Source organism: Gouania willdenowi, unplaced genomic scaffold (assembly GCF_900634775.1).
Source record: "Gouania willdenowi unplaced genomic scaffold, fGouWil2.1 scaffold_51_arrow_ctg1, whole genome shotgun sequence".
NCBI classification, from domain to species: domain Eukaryota; kingdom Metazoa; phylum Chordata; class Actinopteri; order Blenniiformes; family Gobiesocidae; genus Gouania; species Gouania willdenowi.
Genome location: NW_021145215.1, coordinates 89044 through 114241, shown reverse-complemented (window position 1 = coordinate 114241; position 25198 = coordinate 89044). Strand labels below are relative to the sequence as shown.

The 25198-nt window shown below is 45.8% G+C and overlaps 2 protein-coding genes across 6 annotated transcripts; both read right to left on the bottom strand.

The window, feature by feature from the left end:
- Positions 1–1538: 1538 nt before the first annotated feature.
- tfr2 (transferrin receptor 2) lies at positions 1539–14818 on the bottom strand. 5 transcript variants are annotated; one of them, XM_028442420.1, is made up of 17 exons: positions 14802–14818; positions 14651–14688; positions 7076–7235; positions 6801–6990; positions 6598–6738; positions 5549–5657; positions 5239–5481; positions 5029–5168; positions 4792–4967; positions 4609–4728; positions 4436–4518; positions 4302–4365; positions 4133–4200; positions 3830–3900; positions 2523–2607; positions 2229–2453; positions 1539–2099 (listed from the first exon to the last, which is right to left on the bottom strand). In XM_028442420.1, exons 2-17 carry the CDS (start codon positions 14678–14680, stop codon positions 1626–1628), a joined length of 2379 nt encoding a protein of 792 aa, XP_028298221.1. In that variant the 5' UTR covers positions 14681–14688; positions 14802–14818; the 3' UTR covers positions 1539–1625. The 5 variants fall into 5 exon arrangements, with proteins under 5 accessions (XP_028298221.1, XP_028298222.1, XP_028298220.1 ...); XM_028442421.1 differs by lacking the exon at positions 14802–14818 and having other exon boundaries at positions 1539–1880; positions 1959–2099; positions 14651–14783; XM_028442419.1 differs by lacking the exon at positions 14802–14818 and having other exon boundaries at positions 14651–14783.
- Positions 14819–15271: 453 nt separating this feature from the next.
- Positions 15272–20559, bottom strand: LOC114460553 (enolase 3, (beta, muscle)). The gene is made up of 14 exons (XM_028442447.1): positions 20481–20559; positions 19444–19533; positions 19235–19330; positions 18814–18872; positions 18664–18733; positions 18454–18587; positions 18262–18378; positions 18096–18201; positions 17833–18030; positions 16280–16356; positions 16045–16169; positions 15869–15977; positions 15531–15589; positions 15272–15441 (listed from the first exon to the last, which is right to left on the bottom strand). Exons 2-14 carry the CDS (start codon positions 19526–19528, stop codon positions 15372–15374), a joined length of 1305 nt encoding a protein of 434 aa, XP_028298248.1. The 5' UTR covers positions 19529–19533; positions 20481–20559; the 3' UTR covers positions 15272–15371.
- Between the last annotated feature and the right edge of the window lie 4639 nt (positions 20560–25198).

Genomic DNA, 25198 nt, shown 5'->3' with positions numbered 1-25198 from the left:
TGATGATGAAGATGGTGATGATGATGAAGATGAAGAAGATGATGATGATGATGATGAAGATGGTGAAGATATTGAAAGTTAAAGTCACCTGTTGATTGTCTCTCTGTGGTAAATGTTTTGTTTCCACGGAAACGATGAGGAAGAGGAGGATGAAGGGCGACAGTAAGGCAGCCATCTTTAGAAGGGAAGCAGAGAGCTGGGTAAATACCTGTTGGTTGCCGTGGTGACGGAGGCTGTCAGTTTGATCACTATTAGACAGGTTAGTAGCTCCGCCCACAAACACCTGCTGCCCTGAGAGAAGTGAGAGTGTCACACACACACACACACACACACACTGAGCACCATAGAAGAAGAGTTGACTTACGGATGTCTCACACACACTCGGGACGAGTCCCGTCGTCACACGCTCAACTCGATGGAAGACGTGGTAAACTTTGCTCTGTCCTCCACCCCCACGCCTCATGGTCTTATAGTCCCAGCGCCGTGATGTCACACATTCCTAACGCTGTTGTCCCAACGACACACACACACACTGAGGCACACAAACCGTGTGACGCACTCGGTGTCACACACACACACACGCTCCTACCCGACATATGTGTGTGAGAACATGCAAACTCCCCTCAGGTTGATGTTCACACTTACAGCATTGTCACACTGTTGCTATGGAAACCAACCGGTGAAGTGTGTGCGGTCAGGTGAAAGAATCTAACAACCAATCAGAGGCCTCCAATCCTCTGCATGTGCAACCTTTGACCTGAAGACCACTGGTGAACATCACCACAGCAACCGACACATCGTTAGCAACAATTTCCTGTGAGAGGGGGCGGAGCCACAGTGTGTGTGTTTAATGACCCCCCATGTTCGCTTTGTCTCTGTCACAAGTAAACCCCGCCCACCATTCATCATCTGACGTCACTGCTAAAGCATAAACACACACACACACACACACACACACACACTGTACATCAATGACTGCTTTCTCTCCAATGAGGTGATTGATGAGCTGTGTGTGTGTGTGTGTGTGTGTGTGTGTGGTGCTCTGGTCATGTGATCAGATGATTTTATATAAAAGAGGTGGCGCTTGCGTACACATCAGCGAGACAGCAAGGCATGCTGGGAAAAAAATGTTCCACTGTGTTCAGGAGTGAAACAGGAAGTGATCACATGGGACTTTACTTTAATCACACACAGGAAACAACATGAGCACGTGTGTCAATATGTGTGTCAGTGTGTGTTAGTGTGTGTCAGTGTGTGTCATTATGTGTGTGTCAGTGTGTGTTAGTGTGTGTTAGTGTGTGTCAATGTGTGTGTCAGTGTGTGTCAATGTGTGTCAGTGTGTGTTAGTGTGTGTCAGTGTGTGTCATTATGTGTGTGTCATTATGTGTGTGTCAGTGTGTGTCAGTGTGTGTCAATGTGTGTGTCAGTGTGTGTCAATGTGTGTCAGTGTGTGTTAGTGTGTGTCAGTGTGTGTCAGTGTGTGTCAGTGTGTGTTAGTGTGTGTCAATGTGTGTGTTAGTGTGTGTCAATGTGTGTGTGTCAGTGTGTGTCAGTGTGTGTCAATATGTGTGTGTCAATGTGTGTCAATGTGTGTGTCAGTGTGTGTCAGTGTGTGTTAGTGTGTGTCAGTGTGTGTTAGTGTGTGTGTTGTGCAGGCTCCACACGTCCCCACTGAGAGCGTTAGCCGCTCCCTGTAGCGTCCAGGTGAACAATGCTAGCTGTCGTCTGAAGCGAGTCTCGTTGAAGCGCTCGGGGTCAGAGGTCAGCAGGGACAGGTGGTCAGTGAGCGTGCTCAGTGTGTGCTCGCCACGACCGTGGATCACATGACGGAATGGAGACTCCACCACAGACACGTACTGAGACAGGAAGTAGTATTCTACCTGGAAACAGAGTGAACTCAGTGTGTGTGTGTGTGTGTGTGTGTGTGTGTGTGTGTGTGTGTGTGTGTGTGTGTGTACCTTCACTATGCGTGTGTTGTATCTCCGTGCTGTGCTAACATCATGTATGTCACTCTGCTCTATGGCTCTCTGCAGAGTTTCTGCTGCTCTGCTGTAATCACCTCTAGCACTGAACACCCACTGAGGAGAGAGACCTCTGCTCTGAGGACACAACAACTAGTTACTGCTAGTTACTGCTAGTTACCAGATAGTTACTGCTAGTTACTGCTAGTTACCAGATAGTTACTGCTAGTTACTGCTAGTTACCAGATAGTTAGACAGGTTAGCTACCTGTAGCTCTGCTGAGTGCTTGTTTAGCTTTGCGCTAAACTGTAGCACAGTCTGAGCATAGGAAGTGATGCGTAGCGGCAGGATGTGGTCGTGAGCCAATCGCAGCACCATCTCACCGATCAGCTGACCTAAGCTCCGCCCCGCCACCCCCAGACGACCTCCCAGCACTTCCTGTAGGCGTGAGGCGGTGTCCATTGGTGTGTTGACAAACGGATAAGCTCGCTCCTGATTGGACAGCTGAGAGTCACATGGCTTGTTGGGGCGGGGTCAGGTGATGACATAACATGACCTTACCTCAGAGAAGTGAAGCTCGATGGCTGGGACGCCGGCAAACGCCGTGAAACTGAACGCACCGCTGTTCAGATACAGAGGCTTCATTCTGAGGAACAAACGCAGGATTAGTTAATCACCAAACCCAGGATTAGTTAATCAACAAACTCAGGATTAGTTAATCAACAAACTCAGGATTAGTTAATCACCAAACCCAGGATTAGTTAATCAACAAACTCAGAATTAGTTAATCAACAAACCCAAGATTAGTTAATCAACAAACCCAAGATTAGTTAATCAACAAACTCAGGATTAGTTAATCAACAAACTCAGGATTAGTTAATCAACAAACTCAGGATTAGTTAATCAACAAACTCAGGATTAGTTAATCAACAAACTCAGGATTAGTTAATCACCAAACCCAGGATTAGTTAATCAACAAACTCAGGATTAGTTAATCAACAAACTCAGGATTAGTTAATCAACAAACTCAGGATTAGTTAATCAACAAACCCAAGATTAGTTAATCACCAAACCCAGGATTAGTTAATCAACAAACTCAGGATTAGTTAATCAACAAACTCAGGATTAGTTAATCAACAAACTCAGGATTAGTTAATCAACAAACCCAAGATTAGTTAATCAACAAACCCAAGATTAGTTAATCAACAAACTCAGAATTAGTTAATCAACAAACCCAGGATTAGTTAATCAACAAACTCAGGATTAGTTAATCACCAAACTCAGGATTAGTTAATCAACAAACTCAGGATTAGTTAATCAACAAACCCAAGATTAGTTAATCAACAAACTCAGGATTAGTTAATCAACAAACCCAAGATTAGTTAATCAACAAACCCAAGATTAGTTAATCAACAAACTCAGGATTAGTTAATCAACAAACCCAGGATTAGTTAATCAACAAACCCAAGATTAGTTAATCAACAAACCCAAGATTAGTTAATCAACAAACTCAGAATTAGTTAATCAACAAACCCAGGATTAGTTAATCAACAAACTCAGGATTAGTTAATCACCAAACTCAGGATTAGTTAATCAACAAACTCAGGATTAGTTAATCAACAAACCCAAGATTAGTTAATCAACAAACCCAAGATTAGTTAATCAACAAACTCAGGATTAGTTAATCAACAAACCCAAGATTAGTTAATCAACAAACCCAAGATTAGTTAATCAACAAACTCAGGATTAGTTAATCAACAAACCCAGGATTAGTTAATCAACAAACCCAAGATTAGTTAATCAACAAACCCAAGATTAGTTAATCAACAAACTCAGGATTAGTTAATCCTGATTTAACTGATCCTCACATCCTCCAGCTGCCACCGCTGTGCTCTGCCTGGGCGTAGATGCTCTGCCCCACATGTTTGGGATGTTCCACCTGATTCACACACACACACACACACACACGCACACACACGCACGCACACGCACACACACATGCACACACACACACACATGCACACGCACACACATATGCGCACACACACGCACACACACACGCACGCATGCACGCACACACACACACACATGCACACACACACACACACACACACACACACACACACAGTTACACAGGTTAGATCAGGGCGTGGCTCCGCCCTTTTTCTCACCTGTCTAATAGCAGCGTCCAACAGGTCGACCAGCAGAGGACTGGTGTAGGCTGAGAGCAAGTCATCACCTGTACACACACACACACACACACACACACACACACACACTGAGCAGCTGTGCTGCGATTGGCTGTAGCTGTAGTTGAGCTGTGCTGTGATTGGCTGTTACCCATCACTGCCTGGTCCAGACTAAAGTAGGCCACGGCCTTCAGGTGAAGCATGGACAGGTGACCCTGAGGGTGAGAGGTTACACAGTTACCACGGTAACCACACCTTCACAGACGGTGTGGTTGCCGTGGTTACCTCCAGCCACTCGGTCGCCCCCACGTGTCCGAACTCTCCAGCGTCCCAGCTGACGAACAGCAGACTGCGTCTCGGACGGAAACCTGAGGACACCAGGTGACATCATCGTCACTTGACATCATCAGCCCTGCTCTGTGATTGGCTGTGACAGTAGGGGGCAGGGCTTGTCTCACCGTGGGTCACCATGGTGGAGAAGGTGCGAGCCAGCTCCAACAGGATGGCGGTGCCGATGCCAGACTTGACGGCCCCTGGTCCCAGTGAGTCCCTCTGAGCCCCCAGGATGATGTACTGTTCTGAGGGAGGAGGGGAGGGTCAGACCTTACAGGCTCCGCCCCCTGCACAGGTGTGGGCCTAACCTGGCTCCATTCGCCCCTCCAGAGAGGAGAAGATGTTGTTGAGCTGCACAGGTCTCATCACATTGTGGACCACCAGCTGGACCCTGCGCCCAGAACTCAGACCAGGACCCACCAAGCAGCGCACGTAGGGGAGCCGGCCACGCCACGACGGGGGGCAGGGTGGCCCAGTCAGCTGGCTGGAACACACCACGTCACCTGACCTGAGGGGGTGGGATTTATTCAAAGGGCTGGGCTTACCTGAGCAGCTTAGCAGCAGCGGTGGCACTGATTGGCAGAGCGGGGATGAGTGGAAGACCTGAGGACTGGATTTGTGGGAACTGGGTTTGATTAAAGGACGGGAACCCTGGGGTGAACGGGTCACCTGACCCTAAGTGGACCTGTGATTGGTTCAGAGAGCAGAGCATCACACAGAGAGCAGCCTCCAGTGTGTGTGTGTGTGTGCGTTACATGCTCAGACACAGCAGTGTGTGTGTTCAATCCCAGGCGTCTGGGGTCCTGTGGGAGGTCAGCAGGGTCGGGGTAGATCAAGGCTCCACTCCCTCCATTCTTCTCAGCCAACCACACCTTCTCAGCGAAGCTGACTCCGCCCCCCACACGCATCACCACCACGTGTCCAATGATTGACACCCCGGCCCGCCTCAGCCAGTTAAAGTCCTGTGGGCGGCCGTAGTTAGCGTAGACCACGCCCCCCTGTGGACAGACAGATGTGAACAGGTGAGCTGTTACCTGGGAGGGGGCGGAGCCTAACGAGTCTCACCGTGGTGTTTCCTGAGGCGCTGTAGGGACAGAAGTCTGATGGGTTCACCTGGACCTGGTCCAGGACCATACCAGCAGAGTCCAGTATGTGGAGGGAGCTCCGTCTAGACCTGGGACAAACAAACAAACAAACAAACAAACAAACAAACAAACAAACAGGTAAACAAACAAACAAACAAACATATAAACAAACAAACAGGTAAACAAACAAACCAAACAGGTAAACAAACATGTAAACAAACAAACAAACAAACAGGTAAACAAACAGACATGCAAACAAACAAACAGACATGTAAACAAACAAACATGTAAACAAACAAACACGTAAACAAACAAACAGGTAAACAAACAAACAAACAAACAAACCAAACAGGTAAACAAACAAACTAACAAACAAACAAACAAACATGTAAACAAACAAACGAACAGGTAAACAAACAAACAAACAGGTAAACAAACAAACATGTAAACAAACAAACGAACAGGTAAACAAACAAACAAACAAACAGGTAAACAAACAAACATGTAAACAAACAAACAAACATGTAAACAAACAAACAAATAAACAAACAGGTAAACAAACAAACATGTAAACAAACAAACAGACATGTAAACAAACAAACATGTAAACAAACAAACACGTAAACAAACAAACAGACATGTAAACAAACAAACATGTAAACAAACAAACACGTAAACAAACAAACAGGTAAACAAACCAAACAGGTAAACAAACAAACAAACAGGTAAACAAACAAACGAACAGGTAAACAAACGAACAGGTAAACAAACAAACAAACAAACAAACAAACAGGTAAACAAACAAACATGTAAACAAACAAACAAATAAACAAACAGGTAAACAAACAAATAAACAAACATGTAAACAAACAAACAGGTAAACAAATAAACAAAAGTATTTTGTGTTTGTTTTTCTAAATACATTTTCAATTTTTGAAATTTTCTATCTTTTGTGATTATCTTTTCAGTGGGAGGGGCTTGGTCTGAGAGGTGTGTGTGACTGGCTGGTTTGAGTGGGCGGGGCCTGACCTGTGGGGGAACTGCAGCGTGGCGTAGAGCGACTCTGTCCAGGTGTGGTCCATGTCAAGCTTTCTGAGGCGCTGCAGGATGGTGGAGGCCAGGGCCGTACCATCAGGGGAACCGGGGGGGTGGGGCTCCGCGCTCACCTGACTGACATCAACCAATCACACACAGGAAGTGGGGAACCTTCACAGTAAAAGGCCGTGTGCTACCTGACGGTGTTGTAGATATCTTCATCCTGCAACAGCTTCTTCATCATCATCCTCAGCTCGCCCAGGTAAAGCCCCTCCCCTTCACCTGAGGCCGCATTAGCCCCGCCTCTCTGCCGCTCATCACCCTCACCTCGCCCTGTGAGGGAGCAGTGGTACCGCCCACTGAGCACCACGTAAGCCAATAGGAATGCTGAGAGAGAAAAGCAGGGAGGCCACGCCTTCTCCTCAGTCACGTGATCCCAGGAACCAATCAGAGCTTCCTCTGAGCTACTTACTCAGAACAAAAACCAGGAGTGCGCTCACACACAGCATCACGCACACTTTGCAGTTACCATGGTGACCCCGAAAAGGCCCCGTCCTCTCTACCTCTCCATGTGACATCACGAGGCTAAGCTCCGCCTCCTCCTCTGAGTGGTCAAGAGACACTGTGGAAGACTGAGAGAGAGAGAGCATGACGGGGTGAGAGAGGGGCGGGGCCATTCTGAGTGTAACGGAGTTAAAAATGTATAATTCTACTTCCCATCAATATGCACACATTGCATTGAATCAAGTTTATCCCAGCGTCATTGAATGCCTCACCCCTGTGAATGTGGGACGTGCACCCGGAAGACAGCTGTAGTTCTGACCACGCCCTCTTCTAGTGAGTAGCACAGGCCTTGAGCTCCGGTTTTATTTTTATTATTTACTTTAAACTTATAATTAATGGGTGATTGTTATATTTTCAGTGTAAGATATGGTTGTGTGGTGTGTGTGTGTGTGTGTGTGGTGTGTGTGTGTGTGTGTGTGTGTGTGTGTGTGGTGTGTGTGTGTGTGTGTGCATGTGTGTGTGTGTGTGTGCAGAAGCAAGGACTGACTGTTTTAATTTCATGCCAGGATTTCGCCAATAAAAGCTGTGTTGGCCAAAAGTGACGTGGTCTTTATTAAGAACTTAACACAACGCATTGAGAAGAGAACAGACCGCTACAATGGTGCCGTGACCCGGATCATCCAGCAGGGGGCGCCAGGATCGACGTGGTTCAGTCAAAGCTTCGTGTGTTATCCATTCTCTTGGTTTTGTGAGTCAAAGAGTGTCTTAGAGCATGATTTTTTCTTCTTCTTCGAGTTGGAGTTTCTGTGTGTTTAGTATGATGGCCTGTTAGTGCCACAGATAAAATAAATAAATACATTTAAAAAAATAAATAAAAAAAGAGAATATATATAATATTGTAAAAGTATATATAAAATTGTATAAGTGAAAACATTGTTTCATGTCTTAAATCCATTCCAGTTAGTGATGCTAACATGTCTCCACTAAAGCTGACTTATCTAAAGTTAACTTGACAGTTACTCATGACAGCTTTGAGCCACATCCTTTCAGTTGTGGAGTGGGAGGAGTCTATGAGGTTTTATCTGAGTAGGCGGGGCATAGAGCTGTGTTACCAGGTGGATGAGGTTTTGAGTAAGTTACGGGGAAGAGCACGTGACGTAGTGACCATTGGACTCCGTAGCCAACCTTCTGTAGATTTACAGTCTGGTCCTCAACCTGTGTTTGATATATTGAGGCAACATTTTAGTGACTCTGTGACCTCCTTTATGCCTATGGCTGACTTCTATGACACAAAACCCAGACCCAGTGAGACTGCTTTTGACTATTGGATTCGACTCAATAAAGCCATTGACGTTGCTGTGGATGGATTGAAGAAACAGGGAAAGACTCTCGACAACCCTTCCCGTGAAGTGACGGTCATGTTTATAATCCACTGCCCTGACACTGAGCTGTCATTGATCTTTAGCGGCAAGCCGTTGGAGGAGTGGACTGCCACTGATGTCCAAGTGCGGTTAGATGAGCATCACAGAAAAAGGCGTCTTCAGCAGCGTCAGTCTTTACACACGGCTGGGAAGCTGCAGGACAACCAAGCTGTTTTGCAGTGCCGTGTCCAAACTGCTGAGGGTGGCCCGGCCCCTCAAGAGGTGAAAACCAGTCAAACCTCGCAGTCTGAAGGACAGTCGCTTGAGCGCGTTATCACTCTTCTTGAGCAGTTGCTGCAGCGAGATGTTTCTCAACGTTCTAGGCTGCCAAGGCCAGGTAGTGCTGTTCGTAACAGAAGAGAACGTCTTTGTTTCCGCTGCTACAGTGCTGGACATCAGGCTGTATCCTACCATGTTACTCCTCCTGTGGACTCACCTGCTGCTCAACCTGGTGGCTCCAACCAGCAGGGAAACTGATCGGCCCACATGAGCAGGGGAGTAGTGTAGGGCCATGTGACATTTCCCCACAAGATATTAATGATGTTTATTTTGAGTCAGTGTACTCACAGTTCTGTTCCCAAGCAAGTGATAATTTAACTGTGATTATGCAAAATACACAAAGACTTTCTGCAACTGATGACCTTTTTCACACTGACGTGTTGATCCAAGACATCATGAAACTCCGAGCTATGCTGGATAGTGGCTCAATGGCCTGTTCTTTAAGTTCTCGGTTGCTCCCTGTTTTAAAGCAAAATAACATTGTCTCCCCTGACTCGATTTCCCCCACTTCAGTTGTTCTTATTGGATGTGGAGGTTCAAGAACAAGCCCTGTTGGTGTGTGTGAACTAAAGATGACCGTGTTTGGGTGTTCCTTCTCAGTGCCAACGCTCATCGTGGAAGGCCAAAGTGATGATCTCATTCTCAGCAGCAACGTGATGAAGCACCTCATTCGGGCATTAAAGTACTCTATAGACTCCAAGGAGACAACGCCACTCTTGGAGCAGGTGCCCATGAATGAACAGAGTATGCTGCAGCTGTTGAGCGCTGTGGAGACATGGAGAGGAGATGATTGTCCTGAAAAAGTGGGTACTGTTAAACTCACAAAAGCAGTAACCCTAGAACCCATGACAGAACATTTAGTTTGGGGTCGCCTACCAGCTCATGTGTCTCTCTCCATCGGTAGCACAGTGGTAGTGGAGCCAAGTGAGTCACGTACAGTGCCGCGCTCAGTGATGGTGGGTCGAGTTGTAACACCACTGTGGGGCAACGGATGGGTCCCAGTGAGAGTTATTAACCCTTCTCATGAACCACTGACTTTGAGACGTAATTTTAAGATTGCTGACGTTTCCCCTTGTCTGGCACTGGAAGACTTTGACACTGACTACCTCTATGTACCTGACTCCCCTGATGAAGTACAATGTACCGTGACCAAGACGGCTGACAGGTCTGACATGGCTAGTGAGAAGAGCTTGACAGTCGACTCGGACTTTACTGCTTGACCAGCCTTTAGCCCCGCTTTCTCTGACTTGGGACTACATGACATTGACATTGATGCAACTCATCTGTCAACTCTCTGGAAGGCAAAGCTGGTTGATCTGCTGGCTAGGTATGAATCCTTCTTTTCTCACCACAGGCTGGACTGTGGTAAAGCCAAAGACTTTGTCCATCGCATCCGACTGAGTGACAGTAAACCCTTCAGGCTTCCCTATCGCCGACTGTCCCCATCTAACTATGAAAAGCTGAGGGTGGCCTTGACTGAGATGGAGGAACGTGAGATCATCAGGAAGTCTACGAGTGAATATGCATCCCCGCTTGTCCTCGTCTGGAAAAAGAATGGTGACCTGCGGCTCTGCACTAACTTTCGGTTGCTTAATGCACGCACAGTTCGAGATGCACACCCCTTGCCTCACCAAGCTGATGCCCTGGCTGCTCTGGGGGGAATGCGTTCTTCTCTACCATGGACCTGACCTCTGGTTATTACAATGTTGAGGTTCACGAGGATGATAAAAAGTTCACTGCTTTCACTTCTCCATTTGGGCTTTATGAATACAATCGATTGCCACAAGGACTTTGCAACAGCCCGGCCACGTTCATGAGAATGATGATGGCTATCTTTGGCGATCAAAACTTCCTGAGTCTTCTGTGTTACCTCGACGATATCCTTGTGTTTGCCCCCGATGAACAGTTAGCACTGCAGAGACTGGAGATGGTGTTTGAGAGGTTAAACGCACACAATCTGAAGCTGGAACCAAAAAAGTGCCACTTCATGAAGTCTTCAGTGAAGTTTCTGGGGCATATTGTGACAAAGGAAGGCATTTTTACAGATCCGGAGAAGGTCAGAGCAATTGTTGACTTGCAGGAGAAGGATCTAATGATAGATGGTTCTGACACCCCATCCCCCACTAAGATCAGATCCTTCCTTGGAATGGTGGGATTCTATCAGCAATTTTTTGAGGGATATTCTGGTATAAGCAAGCCCTTGTTCGCGCTGACATCTGGGATGAAAGGACAGCGTCGTGCCAGAAATAAAAAGAACCAGCCAACTTCCAGAGGTCTGTCATCTGCGGATTGGTCCCCTGCATGCAGTAATGCTTTCACGCAGCTTAAACTAGCTCTGATAAACCCAGTCCCACTTGCTCATCCCAACTTCAGTAAGCCATTCCTCCTCTCAGTTGATGCTTCCTCCAACGGACTTGGTGCAGTGCTGTCTCAGCTGGCTGATAGTGATGAAGTTGCGAGACCCATTGCATTTGCTAGCCAGTCCCTGAATTACGCCCAGTCCCGCTACCCAGCTCATAGGCTTGAATTCCTTGCACTTAAGTGGGCTGTGTGCGACAAGTTCAGCCACTGGTTGAGGGGCCATAAGTTCACTGTATGCACTGACAATAACCCGCTCACTTACATCCTTAATAAGCCCAAACTGGATGCTTGTGAGCAGAGGTGGGTGTCAAAACTGGCACCATTTGACTTTGACATCAAATATATTCCTGGTCCTAAAAATGTGGTGGCCAATGCCCTTAGCCGTGAGCCGTTTGTGCATCCCAGCGTTCTCCACCGACTCACAACAGTCCCGTATGGTGCACTTTTGGAGGAGGCAAATGCTTTGGAGATCAACTGTGTGCAAGATGCTTTTCGGTTGTCTTGTGATCCTCTCAGCCGCCTACAGCAACAACCATTGACTTTGGCCATCAACAGTGCGGCAGCAGTGTCCCAGCATCCCCCCATGTCTTCTAAAGCTGTAGCAGCTGTGTTGGAGTACTCAAGAGAGGAAAGCTGGTTCCCCCCCCATGCATTTTGTTTGCCGCAGCTGACTCAATCATTTCTACCATCTGAGCTGTTGAATTTCCGGCCCATACTAAAAGACAAACTGGCATCTATGAAGCGTGCTGATCCATATCTGGGCCGAGTGATCAACTTCGTGGAACGTCGGAGACAACCCTCGAGACGTGAGCGTACTCATGAGCCGGCTAAAGCTTTGCAACTTTTCAGACACTGGAAGCAACTTACCATCAAAGCGGGTGTCCTTTACTGTACGTCGAAAGATGTTGTGACAAAGAGAAAGACGTACCGATATGTTGTGCTTAATAGTCTTGTGGATAAGGTGTTGGAAGATATCCATGATGAGGCAGGTCACCAAGGGCAGAAGAGGACAATCTACTTGGCAAGACAACGGTTCTACTGGATTGGGATGGAGAAAGACATAAAGGATTATGTGCAGCACTGTCATTGTTGCCTGGTCAGTAAGTCTCCTGAACCTGAGGCGAGGGCGCCACTCGAGAGTGTAAAGACTTCTAGACCTCTTGAGCCGGTATGCATTGATTTTTGGTCAGCTGAAGACTCATCCAACAAGTCTCACGATGTTCTCGTTGTGACTGATCATTTCACTAAGCTTGCTCAAGACTACCTTTGTCCCAACCAGTCTGCTAAAGCTGTCGCTCATCAACTGTGGAACAACTTCTGTGTTTATGGCTTTCCTGAACGAGTGCACTCGGATCAAGGTGCAAACTTTGAAAGCAACTTGATTGCTGAGATGCTCAAGGTCGCTGGTGTAGAGAAATCTTCACACTACGCCCTACCATCCAATGAACAATGGGGCAGTTGAGAGGTTCAATCGTACTCTTGGTAACATGATCAGAGCCCTCCCGCCAAGAGTTAAACAGAAATGGCCCCAGCTCCTGTGTTCGCTCACGTTCTCGTACAATGCAACTGTCCATGAAACTACAGGCTTTGCTCCCTTTCTCTTGATGTTTGGCAGAGTCCCAAGGATGCCTGTTGACCTCATGTTTCAATCGGTTCTGATGGACGAAGAAGTGGTGGATTATGATGTCTATGTGCTAAGTCTCAAGCGTGACTTGGCGGAGGCTATCAGGATTGCTCAGATTTCCACCACGAAGCAACAAGAGAGGCAGACTGAGCTTTACAACCGGAAGGTGAAGGGCGCACCTGTGGAGGTTGGGGACAGAGTCTTATTGGCTAACAAAGGAGAACGAGGTCGGAGGAAACTGGCCGATCGCTGGGAGAGCCATCTGTACACTGTTGTTGTAAAGCAGGAAAACTCTCACACCTTCAAACTCATGAACAGCGTGACAGGCCAAGAAAAAGTGGTGCACTGGAATCTCATCATGCCTGTGGATTTCTTACCCATTCCGGAGAATGTGGAGGACGATGGATCCCTTCTTAGTGACCTGACAGATGAGGCTGTGGAGGGGTCTCTGTTGGCGACTAGACGTGATCGTTCAACTGTCCTTTCTGTCTGTGTACCTGAGGACAGAACTGCGTTTTGGGTTTCTCAGCTTCCACCCTCATCCGGGAATCAGTCTACTACCATGGACGATGTGAATGGACATGACTGGGACCGACCGGACACATCTGGGGAGGTTGACTTGGACAATCACGATGAGTGTGGATTTGACTGTCAGGATGGGACTAGACATAGTGATGTCTTTCAGCCTGACACTTGTACTCCTACTGTTGACGCTGACTGTGCGGTTGATTTATCTGACTCTGTACTTGCTGACTGTCCTCTTCCTGTTGACTTGTTGCCTTCTAATGCTGGTTGTGTTGTTGCGTCGGAGGCGGGACTCGACTGTTCTTGTGACAATCTTCAGAGGATGAGGACTAGGTATGGGAGGATTGTTAAGCCTGTTGTCAGACTTATTGAGAACACGCATCAAAGAGTTCAGGTACCTGAGAGATCTTGGAGGTTTCTGTTGTATGTGTTGGCGCTCCATGTGTATATGTTGCCGTTTTCTCATGTGTAGTTTTTGACGTTCTTTGATTTTTGTTGGCGATTTGACATTTTTTTTTTTTTTTTTGTCTCTTTTCTTCCCCATCTGTGATGGAAGGTTCCCTGAGTGTGAGTTTTGGTGTGAGTCTGTATGGGTGGTGAAAATTGTGTGCTGTTTTGGTGACATGATTCTGAGTGATTTTACATGTATTTGGGCATGTTTTCTTTCCTATGGATGCGGAAGTTTTGCAACCCTTCCTCATTCTAATTCCTCTGGAATAGTTTTTTAGCTGGAGTACTTATTATCTGTCATACTAACGGTACTGTACACGAAATTGTTTGTATCTTTCTGCTTTTGATGTGTTGTTGCTGCCTGGTATATACAGTATGTGACATGGTTTTTTGTAGTTATGTCTTTGTTTTTCATTTTGATAGGCAAGTGGAATTCAGTAGGGGGGAGTGTAACGGAGTTAAAAATGTATAATTCTACTTCCCATCAATATGCACACATTGCATTGAATCAAGTTTATCCCAGCGTCATTGAATGCCTCACCCCTGTGAACGTAAGACGTGCACCTGGAAGACAGCTGTAGTTCTGACCACGCCCTCTTCTGGTGAGTAGCACAGGCCTTGAGCTCCGGTTTTATTTTTATTAATTACTTTAAACTTATAATTAATGGGTGATTTTTATATTTTCAGTGTAAGATATGTGTGTGTGTGTGTGTGTGTGTGTGTGTGTGTGTGTGTGCGTGCAGAAGCAAGGACTGACGGTTTTAATTTCATGCCAGGATTTCGCCAATAAAAGCTGTGTTGGCCAAAAGTGACGTGGTCTTAATTAAGAACTTAACACAACGCATTGAGAAGAGAACAGACCGCTACATGAGCTGTCACTCACCCTCCTGTATCGCGTCATCATGGTTTCCATAGAAACACCTGAGAAAGAGAGAGACATCATCAACATGGAAACCACCCGGCCCCGCCCATTGCCCAACCATCCATCAGCGAATGCCTCAGAGGACCTGATAGAAGACAGGACCGTAACGTACCTGTGTGTGGCTCCTCTGAGCTATGGACGGTGGGCGGGATCTGATTTGAGCTCTGTGATTGGCTGGGGGGGGGTTAAAGGTCAGTTTGAACTGCTTAACTTTATTAACAGAGAAACAAACACACACAAGCTTTTTAAAGTGGAACGACACGTGTGTGTGTGTGTGTGTGTGTGTGTGTGTGTGTGTGTGCGTGTGTGTGTGTGTGTGTGTGTGTGTGTGTGTGTGTGTGTGTGTGTGTGTGTGATATCCTCAGCCTAAGCCAACACATTTAACTAATGTATTTATATATCAATGTATTTATATATTAATGTGTTTATATATTAATGTGTTTATATACAAATGTATCTATATATTAATGTTTCTATGCTAATGTGTTTATATACAAATGTCTTTATATGCTAATATGTTTATAAGCTAATTGTGGGAGGAACAACTGAATTAGTGCGTAAAGACGAACACTGAACACCTTGAATGGTTAATACTTTATTGCTCTCCGTGTTAGAAAACATCATGGAATTACAGTGAGGAGGCGGAGCTTAGGCTTGTCAGTCAGCAGTGGTGGGCGGGGCTTCAGTTGATCTTGGGGTGACGGAAGTCTTTTCCTGCGAATCGGGCTTTGTCTCCGAGCTCCTCCTCAATCCTGAAGGTCAGAGGTAACACAATTGGTCAGCTCTGCTCTTACTCTGGAAACAAGAATACTTTTATTTTGTAGGAGGGGGGAAGTCTGACCTCATCAGCTGGTTGTATTTGGCCAAACGCTCCGACCTACAGGGGGCGCCAGTCTTAATCTAAAAAGGGATCAATATAGGAAACTTTAGGAAAGGGTGTGGTCAGGCTGTGTGTGGGCGTGGTCGCGTTGCATGAGGGTGTGACCAGTGTATGTGGGCTTGGTCATGTTACATTCAGGCGTGGTCAGAGTGTATGTGGGCGTGGTCAGAGTGTATGTGGGCATGGTCAGGGTGTATGTGGGTGTGGTCATGGTCGAGTTGTATGTGGGTGTGGTCATGGTATATGTGGGCATTGTCAGTGTATGTGGGTGTGGCCATGGTATATGTGGGTGTGGTCACCTGTCCGGTGCACAGGCCGACCACCAGGTCGGAGATGAAGGTGTCCTCAGTCTCTCCTGAACGGTGGCTCACCATGACGCCCCACCCACTGCTCTGAGCCAGCTTACACCTGATAGGACAGACAGGGTCACACACCGACCAATCACAGAGGGAGGAGGGCAGGGGGCGGGGCTTACGCCTGGATGGATTCGGTTACGGAGCCAATTTGGTTGACTTTAAGCAGCAGACAGTTACACGCCTTCTTCTCCACCGCCTGCTGGATCCGCTTGGGATTGGTCACCGTCAGGTCGTCTCCTACCACCTGATTGGTTTACAGACACACACAGGTGATGTCACACCCAGGAACGCACACAAATGGCTGCTTTTAAGCACAATGGATCCCAGAATCATCCTAGTACAGACTAAACACACCTGAATGTCCACAGCACTAGTGAACTTGGACCAGTTCTCCCAGTCGTCCTGATCGAAGGGGTCCTCAATGGACTGAACTACACACACACACACACACACACAAAGTATTTAGTCAGCCACCAATTGTGCAAGTTCATCATATTAAATTTTCATCATAGTTATACCTCAACTATCCCTCTGTAAAATAAGTAGTTGGTCATCTACAAACAAGCCAGATTTGTGTCTCTCACAGACCTGTAACTTCTTCTTTAAGAGGCTCCTCCTCCACTTGTTACCTGTATTAATGGAACCTGTTTGAACTGGTTATCAGTATAAAACACACCTGTCCACAACCTCAAACAGTCAGACTCCAAACTCCACTAAGACCAAAGAGCTGTCAAAGGACACCAGAAACTAAACTGTAGACCTGCACCAGGCTGGGTAGACTGAGTCTACAATAGGTAAACAGCTTGGTGTGAAGAAATCAACTGTGGGAGCAATTATTAGAAAATGGAAGACATACAAGACACTGATAATCTCCCTCCATCTGGGGCTCCAAGATCTCACCCCGTGGGGTCAAAATGATCATGAGAACGGTGAACAAAAATCCCAGAACCACACGGGGGGACCTAGTGAATGACCTGCAGAGAGCTGGGACCAAAGTAACAAAGGCTACCATCAGTAACACACTACGCCACCAGGGACTCAAATCCTGCAGTACCAGACGTGTCCCCCTGCTTAAACCAGTACATGTCCAGGCCCGTCTGAAGTTTGATAGAGAACATCTAGATGATCCAGAAGAGGATTGGGTGAAGGTCATATGGTCAGATGAAACCAAAATAGAACTTTTTGGTAAAAACTCAACTTGTTGTGACTGCAAAGCATGGGGGTGGTAACATCATGCTTTGGGGCTGTTTCTCTGCAAAGGGACCAGGACGACTGATCTATGTAAAGGAAAGAATGAATGGGGACATGTATCGTGAGATTTTGACATTGCCCGGGCAATGAAGGAGTGGCTTCATAAGAAGCATTTCAAGGTCCTGGAGTGGCCTAGCCAGTCTCCAGATCTCAACCCCATAGAAAATCTTTGGAGGGAGTCCGTGTTGCCCAGCGACAGCCCCAAAACGTCACTGCTCTAGAGGAGATCTACATGGAGGAATGGACCAACATACCAGTAACAGTGTGTGAAAACCTTGTGAAGACTTACAGAAAACATTTGACCTCTGTCATTGTCAACAAAGGCTACATTACAAAGTATTGAGATCAACTTTTGTTATTAACCAAATACGTATTTTCCACCATAATTTGCAAATAAATTTATTTAAAATCCTACAATGTGTTTTTCTGGATTTTTTTTCATTATGTCTCTCATAGTTGAGGTTTACCTATGATGAAAATTACAGGCCTCTCATCTTTTTAAGTTGGGGAACTTACACAATTGGTGGCCGACTGAATACTGTAGATGTATGATGTACACAAAATACACATGAGAGGTCTCTCTGTATCTGGTTGTGTCTCTGTATATCTGGTTGTGTGTCTGGTTGTGTCTCTAGTTGTGTATCTGGTTGTGTTACCAGGGTAGTTCTTGATGAAGCTCTTGTAAAGATCTCCCAGTTTTTCTCCACTGATGTGTCTGGCCGGATCGTCGGGGGACTTGAAGTCCAGGTCGTACTTCCCGGCGCGGAAGAACTCGGAGGCGGCGACGTCCATGCCAATGATGATCTTGTCGGGGTACCCGGCCTTCTCGATGGCCGACTTCAGGAGCTCCAGAGCTGTGGAGAGAGCCGAGATGAGCCCTGATCAGTGCAGGTGTGAGGGGGCGGACCGCGGCGCTCACCTTCGTTGTTCTCCAGGATGTTTGGGGCAAAGCCTCCCTCATCGCCCACGTTGGTGGCATCCTTGCCGTACTTGGCCTTGATGACGTTCTTCAGGTTGTGGTAGACCTGCAAACATGGGCAGGTTAGTGGGGGGCAGGGGGTGAGGGGGCAGATTAGGGGGCGTACCTCAGCTCCGATCCTCATGGCCTCATGGAAGTTGGCGGCTCCCACAGGGAGGATCATGAACTCCTGCATGGCCAGTTTGTTTCCAGCGTGACTTCCTCCATTGATCACGTTAAAGGCCTGAGGGGACGACATGACGGACACATTTGCAACTGATACAAGCCCCACCCACTGTCACAGGCCCCACCCACTCACAGGCACGGGCAGGATGACGTCCTTGTGTCCTGCAAGGTCTGCGATATGTCGGTACAGAGGAACTCCTTTCTCTGCAGCTCCAGCCTTACACACCGCCAAGGACACGCCCAGGATAGCGTTAGCACCAAACTGAGCTGGACACACACACACACACACACACACACACAGGTCAGTAACACACACAGATGGTCAGTAACAGATTTTACTCACATTTGTTCTCCGTCCCATCCAGCTCCAACATGAACTTGTCGATCTTCTCCTGCTCCGTAACACTGAAGTTCTGCACATACACACACACACAGAGCTGGGTGAGTTGCTGCACTCTGATTGGTCGACAGCTGCAGGTGGGTGGGGCCTGACCTTCTCTATGAGCTTGGGGGCAATGTCGATGTTGACGTGACCCACAGCTTTGATGGTTCCTGATTGGACAGAAATATGAATGGGTTAGTGTTGCTTTGATGTTTGGACGATATTGTGTTAGTGTTGCTTTGATGTTTGGACGATATTGGGTTCGTGTTGCTTTGATGTTTGGACGATATTGTGTTAGTGTTGCTTTGATGTTTGGACGATATTGTGTTAGTGTTGCTTTGATGTTTGGACGATATTGGGTTAGTGTTGCTTTGATGTTTGGACGATATTGGGTTAGTGTTGCTTTGATGTTTGGACGATATTGTGTTAGTGTTGCTTTGATGTTTGGACGATATTGGGTTAGTGTTGCTTTGATGCTTGGACGATATTGGGTTAGTGTTGCTTTGATGTTTGTACCATGTTATGCTCCCACCTTTGCCCAGATAACGACTCTTATCTCCGTCTCTGAGCTCCAGAGCCTCATGGACACCTGTGGACGCTCCGCTGGGGACGGCTGCTCTGAACATGCCTGAAAATACACACACACACACACGTTTTAATTGATCTGTAATTGCTCACCTTTGAACTACAAACTAACGAAAGTGTATTTCAGTAACGCGAGTGTGTAGTGTTGTGTGTTACCTTTAGCCGTCCACAGGTCCACCTCCACTGTGGGATTCCCCCTGGAGTCCAAGATCTCACGAGCATGAATCTTAGTGATCGACATCCTGACTGTGACACACACACACAGACATTCATTATTAGCAGTACTCTGTGCTTTGCCTCAGTGTGTGTGTGTGTGTGTGTGTGTGTGTGTGTGTGTGTGTGTGTGTGTGTGTGTGTGTGTGTGTGTGTAAAGTCTCTGTAAAGGCCATCACTGGTGTCAGGTTCACTCTTCATCTTCAGCTGCTGACATTTGACATTTGCACACACACACACACACACACACACACACACACACACACACACACACACACACACACACACACTGAGGGCACTAACTCTCTGACTCACTGACTCTCTGACTCTCTGACTCACTGACTTACTAACTCACTGACTCACTGACTCTCTGACTCACTAACTCACTGACTCACTAACTCACTGACTCTCTGACTCTCTGACTCTCTAACTCACTAAGTCACTGACTCACTGACTCTCTGACTCACTAACTCACTGACTCACTAACTCACTGACTCTCTAACTCACTGAATGACTCAGTGACTCATTGGTTCCCTGTGTCTCACTGTGTGATGCCTGTAGCTCTTTTTCACTTCTGTCACTTCTGAGTCTTTTCATTCTTTCAGTGACTCAGTGAGTCCACAGGAGTTATAGCTGCAATTAACCACACACACACACACACACACACACACACACACACACACACACACACACACACACACACACACACACACACACACACACCTAACACGTGTGTGTGTGTGGACTTTGTACTTGTGTGTATGGCTTTCAATAGTTTGACCTTCAGGCTCAAACCTCTCTCACACACACACACAAGTTATCTTTCCATATATCAGCTATTATCTGCCCCTTTTAGACACACACAGTTTGTTGCTGAAGCAGTTGCAACTTTGTCTTTGTGTGTGTGTGTGTGTGTGTGTGTGTGTGTGTGTGTGTGTGTGTGTGTGTGTGTGTGTGTGTGTGTGTGTGTGTGTGTGTACCTGAGAGCTGGAGGTCTCTGTCCGTCCGACTGTCTGACTGACTGGAAAGTGTGTGTCTGTGTGTGCGTGTCCTTTTATAGACACTCCCTTGGGGGGGGGGGTCTACACACACATCAAACACACAAAGTCCACTCAGATGAACATGATTACATGCACACTCACACACTCACACACACGCACACACACACACACGCACACACACACACACACTCACGCACACACACACACACACGTCATCAGTTTGTGTGTTCTGGCTGCTGCATTTAAACTTTTTCGGTTTTTTAATTATTTTTGTGTTGCCTGTGTGTGTTTTACTCACACACACACACACTGTTTGAATCAGTGTGTGTGTGTGTTGTACATTGTGCACTGTTCCATTGTGGTGCTGTGAAGCTGACCTACACACTGAAGGTCAAAGTTCACTCAGAGAGAAATGTGAGATCAGCTCAGAGTCGTCTGCAAAGGCCAACACACACACACACACACACTCCTTGACCTTTCCTCTCACCTTTAAGTGCTACTCTGTCCAGAGTCCTGGAGCTAAATATAAGAGGTCACATGACTCACAGTGTAACTCACAGTGTAACACACAGACACACACACTGTAACATAGTGATAATAGTGAAGCAGATAAATTGATCCATGTGTATCAGCACTAAATTAATCTCTGAGAGTTCCACAATGACCTCAGCATGGACCAGGAACCATCAGCACATGTGTTCCATCCTCTAACATCACCAGTAAAGGTCCTCACATGGTCCAGGCCAGAGGACTCCACCACAGCCACCTGTGAACCGCCCGCCCAACGTTCCCAGTCACTATATCAGGCTCACACTCACTCCTAACACATTATTCCCACAAACTACACTCATTATCGGCGATTCAATAACAAGGAACATTAGATTATTTAATGTCATCACACACTGTATTCCAGGTGCTACAATTCAAACTATCTTAAACTTAATCAAATGTTACGCATGCTGCCAGCAACTGTTACTAAAATAGTGTTACATGTAGGGACGAACGATTCCACCCGACGTGAATCAATACGGACCATGAACGAGTTAAACCTTCTCGTTAACGTTCTAAAGGCATGTGGGAAATCAATATTCAGAGAGTTGTTGGGGAGGAGGAGTGGCAGCAGTTTTTCACTCTAGTTATTCAGTTACCCCAAAAACCAAACTTAGCCAAAGGTATTTTGAAAGTCTCTCCTTTGAAATTTGTAATCCCCAAAAACAAGATAGAAAAACCCACTTTACTGGTTATAGTTTACCGTCCTCCTGGTCCATATTCAGAGTTTCTCTCTGAATTCTCTGACTTTCTCACTGATCTGGTGCTGAGAACTGATAAAGCTATCATAGTAGGTGACTTTAACATTCATGTTGATGATGAAAACAACAGCTTCAATAAATTATTTACCTCACTATTAGATTTTTACACAACATGTAAACACACCAACTCATTATCTTAATCATGCCCTGGACCTTATTCTAACATATGGTTTAGATATTGATCACCTGACAATATATCCTCAAATTCCTGTTCTTTCAGATCACTATAGAATATCAGACTGCTTAAATTCTGAGAGTAGAGTACACTATAGTAGGTCACTGTCTGAAAAAGCTGTAGCTAGATTCATAGATTTAGTTCCATCACTGCTTACCTCTGATCCATATGATATCTCAACAGAGAGTAACTATCAATGTCTACGGGTGTACTCACACTGGTAACTGGGGCCGTTCCAAGCTCACAGCAGGAATCCCCCCCTCCCTGTCCCTTTTCTGACACGGTAGAACGGACGTGATCACCAGCTCAACTCGGTTCCCACAGAGAAACACATCATCATGTTAATTTATGACACACGTATGGCGTTACGTCACCATTAAGCGACTCTGGGTTTGTTGTTGACAGTACATTCTGTTAATTTCATATTTTCTGTTGCGTAGTGTAACTATAAACCAAGATTTACCCAGACACGTGCTCTTTTCACGGACTGGGTTTCCCAGGGCCCCTGAACGCATCACGTTAATTTACACAAAATACCAGTAATATGTTACACATTTGCAGCAGTGAAATGTCCAATTTCCATATTTTCTGGTTTCTATGGGTTAATATACCAGTAATATATGTTTATATGTATATTTAAACCCTCGGAAATACCCGGACCTGATGATGAGCTGCTACACTCCGTTACTGTCCCGCTGTCGGCTGAACAAAGAGAAGTCCTGACGGTCATGTTGTCCTCTTCCTCCATGAGTTCTCTGTGGTGTTGTTCATATATATCAGGAAACGCCAACTCTGAACTTTTCATCAGCTAACGAGCACTTCTGACACCGCTATCATTGCGGAATGCGGATGTTTATGTGCCGTAAAGCGTCGCGCGGTACCAACGTCATCACATTTTGCGCGCGGGTCGAGTCGAGTTGTGCGTGCGCATGCGCGGCCATTCTGGCACGGTGTTTGGACCACCTCTTCTAGCAGGACCATCGGGCCGTTAACCCCCCTGTGGTGCAGTTCACACCTACGCAGGCCAGACAATGGCCCCCCATGGTTTCACACATGTACAGAGCTGGTTAGGAACGGCCCTGGTTACCATTGTGAGTACACCCTAACAACAGAGAAAATAGATCATGTTATTAACAGTGCAATGTTGTCACTGTACACAGCTCTGGATGCTGTTGCTCTGCTTAAACAGAAGATGATATGTCAGAAAAAGGTCGCTCCCTGGTATAAATCTGAATTGTGTCTTTTAAACAGGCTTCGTGAAAATTATAAAGGAAGTGTCTCACGTCAAACATGGTAGAAGTTTATACTGCCTGGAGAGAAAGTTTGAGTTTATAAAAAGCTCTCCATAAAGCTAGAACCTCCTATTATTCAACTTTAATAGAGGAAAACAAAAACAATCCATGGTTCCTATTCAACACTGTAGCCACGCCCACCAAAAGCCACAGTTCTGTTGAACCCTCTATTCCTGTCAACCTGAGCAGTGACGACTTCATCAACTTCTTTACTGATAAAATTCTAACAATTAGAAACAAAGCTAATGTCCCCCCTGCAGGAGTGATCAATACTTTATTAAACAAAGCAGCTCCTGAAATATCTCCAACATGTAGCTTTTATTTACCTACTGAGGTCTATCTGAACTGACCTCAATAGTTAGTGCTTCTAAACCAACAACCATCTCCACTATTTAAAGATGTTCTTCCACTAATCAGCACTAATATGATGAACTACATTAATACATCTATAGTAACAGGTTATGAACCACAGGCCTTTAAAACCACTGTAATCAAACCTCTCCTTAAAAAAGTCATCACAGGTCAACTATGTGATCACCTACATAGGAACAATTTCTACAGAGCTTTGAGTCTGGCTTTAGAACCAATCACAGCACAGAGACTGTCTTAGTAACAGTAACCAATCATCTCCTCTTAGCCTCAGACAGAGGGTTGGTCTCAGTTCTGCTTCTCTTTGATACAGTGGATCATCATCTACTGCTGCAGAGACTGGAAAGTCAAACAGTGTCTGTGGATGACATCACTCTGTCACCCAGCACCACAGTAATAAACATAGACATTATCTTTGATCCTTTAATTCTCATATTAAACAAATCACAAGGACAGCCTTCTTCTACCTCTGTAATATCTATAAAATCAGGAATATCTTGACCCAGAGTGATGCTGAAAAACTAATCCATGCATGTGTTACATCTAGATTAGATTATTATAACTCTATACTGTCAGGATGTCCTAGTAAGTCACTAAAAAGTCTCCAGTTAATTCAGAATGCTGCAGCTAGAATACTAACAGGTACTAACAGGAGAGAACATATTTCTACAGTATTGGCTTCTCTTCATTGACTTCCTGTAAAATCTAGAATAGAGTTTAAAATCCTCCTGTTAGCATACAAAGCTCTACATGATCTAGCTCCTGTATATCTATAGAGACCTGTTAGTGCTCTATTGTCCAGGTAGATCACTCTGCTCTCAGTCTGATGGTCTTCTAGAAGTTCCTAAAGTATCTAGAAGTAGAACAGGAGGCGGAGCGTTCAGCTACCAGGCTCCTCCCCTTTAGAACCAGCTCCCAGTCTTACTACAGGAGGCTGCTACTCTCTCTACCTTTAAGGTTAAAGTCTAAACCTACTTATTTACTAAAGCGTATACTGTATAATAGCATTAAGCTAAACGTACATGATCATGTTGTTTTGGTCACAATCACAGACCATTACAGTAAATGATCAACACCTCAGACCATTACATTAAAATACTACTTACTGTATTTACTAAAGCGTATAGTTGCTATAATTCAAGCAGACATGGTCCTCTCTGTAGTGATCTCTGAGATCATTACATGTGACCAGTAGAAGATGAAACCTGGTCTGTAGTGGTAACATCTCAGATCATGGAGGATACTGTAATACATTTAATATTAATATTAACATAACCACTAGGAACCAGTGTATCATGTTGTTCTGCAGTCTGTGTCTTCTCCTCTCCCTTTAGATTTATTCCAATAAATAGTTTTTTCTTCCCACTGTCACTAAATGTTTGTTGATGTTGATCTGATTGGATCCATTTATTACTGTAGACTTTGTTTTGTTCAGCGCTCTGAGATGACTTTGTTGTAATTTGTGTTATATAAATAAAGTTGTGTTGAGAGTTAGACCCTCAAAACACTGTGTGTGTGTGTATACGCTACAAATCAGAACAACCACAAAGA